Source organism: Charadrius vociferus, unplaced genomic scaffold (assembly GCF_000708025.1).
Source record: "Charadrius vociferus isolate BGI_N301 unplaced genomic scaffold, ASM70802v2 scaffold1044, whole genome shotgun sequence".
NCBI lineage: Eukaryota > Metazoa > Chordata > Aves > Charadriiformes > Charadriidae > Charadrius > Charadrius vociferus.
Genome location: NW_009648254.1, coordinates 1,042,635 through 1,045,191, shown reverse-complemented (window position 1 = coordinate 1,045,191; position 2,557 = coordinate 1,042,635). Strand labels below are relative to the sequence as shown.

Below are 2,557 nucleotides of genomic sequence, written 5' to 3'. Positions count from 1 at the left end.
CTAATTCACAGCGGAGGGCTTACTCCACAGTTCTGCCACTCAGACATTAGTTTTTAGCCAAGATGATGCTTCCAGAGTAGGCAAAAGACAGATCAAAATGATGATTCAGCCTAACTTTTTGGTCAGGTTTTTCAGCAAAGCAGTAATGCCTGCAATTCCTCCCTGTGAGAGATTCTCCCTTAAGATTTCAGGGCCTTTTCCTCAAGCAACAGTAACTTTGGCTCTGAAAGAGGGACAGCATTCAAGATATGCTTTCTATAGTGTCTTTCACCCCCAGACCAGTACCTGGGCCAAGCATGCTCTATGGTGCATTGCAGCGTCTCCAGTATTCCCAGTCGGGCTTCTTCCTCAGGGCCATCACAGACTTCCAGATATCCCAGGATAACTCGCTCCAGCCTCTTCAGGTGCCGCACTATCAGGATGCCAAGTCTGCCAACACAAAGAAACACTGAGGAGGGTGATACAGACCAAGGCCAAAGCAAGTCCCTGCAGCGCTGCAGTTGCTGCTCTCACCTCTGCACAAAGGCAGGCAGGGTCCTGGCATACACCCGCCGCAGCGCAAGGCGATGCTCTGCCTCCATGTGGGTCAGAACCAGCTGCAGCACCTCATCGCAGGGGGCGGTTGGCCTGGCCTGTTTCTGCTGCCGCTGGGTTCTCTCCAGGATCGGCAGCAAGTCCAGCAGGCACAGCAATACTGCCTGGTTCAGTGCGAGACAGTAAACCTGTGAAATTCTGCTGACGTTCTCTCCAAAACACCAGTAACTCCCAAACCCCCTGACTACCCACAGCTGCTGCAGTTCACCTGACAGACCCAACTACTCCTACTACCTGTTACCAGCCCTCTTCAGCAAGATTGCCACCCAGAAGGGGACAGGAGGCAAGAGATCTTCCCTCCACTTTGATATTTTCCTGAAATCTACTGAGTTACTTTGTCTCTTGGCCACAAGCATCAGCTAGTAACAGCCTGACTAGACTGTCTGCAAGGAAACAGGTTCTGCCTCCTCCTGCCTATCCCTCGTGGGGCTGATACACAATACCACAAGGCAGATTAAAATGAAGTTCTGCTGTCCTACCTGGATGAGAGGGGCCTCTCGTGAATAAAGATGGTTGTAAAGGGCATGGTACACAACCTGAGCCCTGTTGAACTGGCACAGATCAGCAGCTGGCTGCAACAACAGAGAACATTATTCCCATGCATCACACCAGCACCCACTTAACCTAATAAAAGGGAACAGCCTTCACAAACTCTTGCACATACTGCACATTAGGAACACTGCTTACAAGAAAGGGGAGCAGGTGCTGTAAAAATGCATGTTAAGCCCTGCCACGCACAGGAACAGCCACTTTCCTTTGTCTCCCAGCTGCATTTTTGCAGTTTCACTGGCATTACTTTAATATCCTGCTTTGCAAACCGTTGTCAGTCCGGTATGTGAATCGGCTGAGTTCAGAAGGTGGCAAAGCAGTTCTTTGCTTCCTGTTAACAAATGTAAGAACTACATATATTTAAACACACAGGGACAGTATGGAGGATAGAGCAGAATTGCTACGTTAACAGCAGAACCAGGATTACAAGTTAGGAATCCAAACAGGCATCCAACCCACCCTTCCTTCAAGCAAGACACAGAAAGGGATCTCATTTCTCAAATCTCTTACCACATTGAGAATGATATGATGGAGGCAGCGCACACCCAGGATTTTATTCTCCTCCCGGTAGTCATCTGAGATAAGCAGCGACGGTGGGAGGATACGCTCCAGGTAATGGCTGAGCCAGGGCCGAGTGACATGATTCAGCGTCCAGGAGAACACGAACTTTGTGGCAGGGTTACGCTTCCAAGTGTCTCTGGAAATACACACAAGCTCAATGAACATTGGAACTAACGAATGCTCATTTCCTACACATTTGGGTCTCTCAGCTGACAGTAAGCTCTGACTGATTTCCCCCCCACCACCACCTTCCATTACTGGGTATCTGTAAAGCTCTCAGCCCCAGATTTATCTAGCATCTTGTACTGCCTGAGCTCACACAGTCTCCCCAAAAGTTTCCAGCATTTCCTACACAGAGACCAGCCAAACACACCACTGTCTCCAGCGCTGCCCTCCCCTTCCAACTTACTTGGTCAGCTCCTGTTTCAGAAGCCCCATCACTGCTGCAAATCTTCCTTCCTCATCTTCATTCTTTCCCCGAAGGAATTCAGCCACTGACCTGCACCCTGCAGCTTTAACCAGCAACGCCAGCAGCTCCTGTGCTACCGACTGAGACCTCGCGTTTGTCCAGGGTCTCTCCACAATATGTGTTGCAGCAAAGATGTACATCCATCCCATCACGCGGCATAGGATTGGACCCACCACAGGGACACCCAGAGACTCCTGGGTCTTGGCAGCTTCCAGCTTTGCAAGGAGGTGTAGGAACACTGATCCAACATCTGCTGCTCTCTCAGCTGTGGAAGCATACGCACTGTCCTTGCTGGGGAGATCTGCAGCATCTTGCTCCTGCGTTGGGGGGGCTGCGTAGCCATTCAGCGCAGCCACCAACTCACCCACCCTTGCCGGGCTCAGG

General features: G+C 50.7%; 1 protein-coding gene across 1 annotated transcript in view; it reads right to left on the bottom strand.

The window, feature by feature from the left end:
- TTI2 (TELO2 interacting protein 2) overlaps positions 1 to 2,557 on the bottom strand; it is a 6,409-nt gene that overhangs the window by 828 nt on the left and 3,024 nt on the right. The window contains exons 6-10 of the mRNA XM_009884367.1: positions 2,114 to 2,551; positions 1,654 to 1,840; positions 1,074 to 1,166; positions 514 to 698; positions 286 to 429 (exon numbers count right to left, since the gene is read on the bottom strand). Coding sequence (XP_009882669.1) covers positions 286 to 429; positions 514 to 698; positions 1,074 to 1,166; positions 1,654 to 1,840; positions 2,114 to 2,551 — 1,047 coding nt within the window. The remainder of the gene's footprint in view (positions 1 to 285; positions 430 to 513; positions 699 to 1,073; positions 1,167 to 1,653; positions 1,841 to 2,113; positions 2,552 to 2,557) is intronic.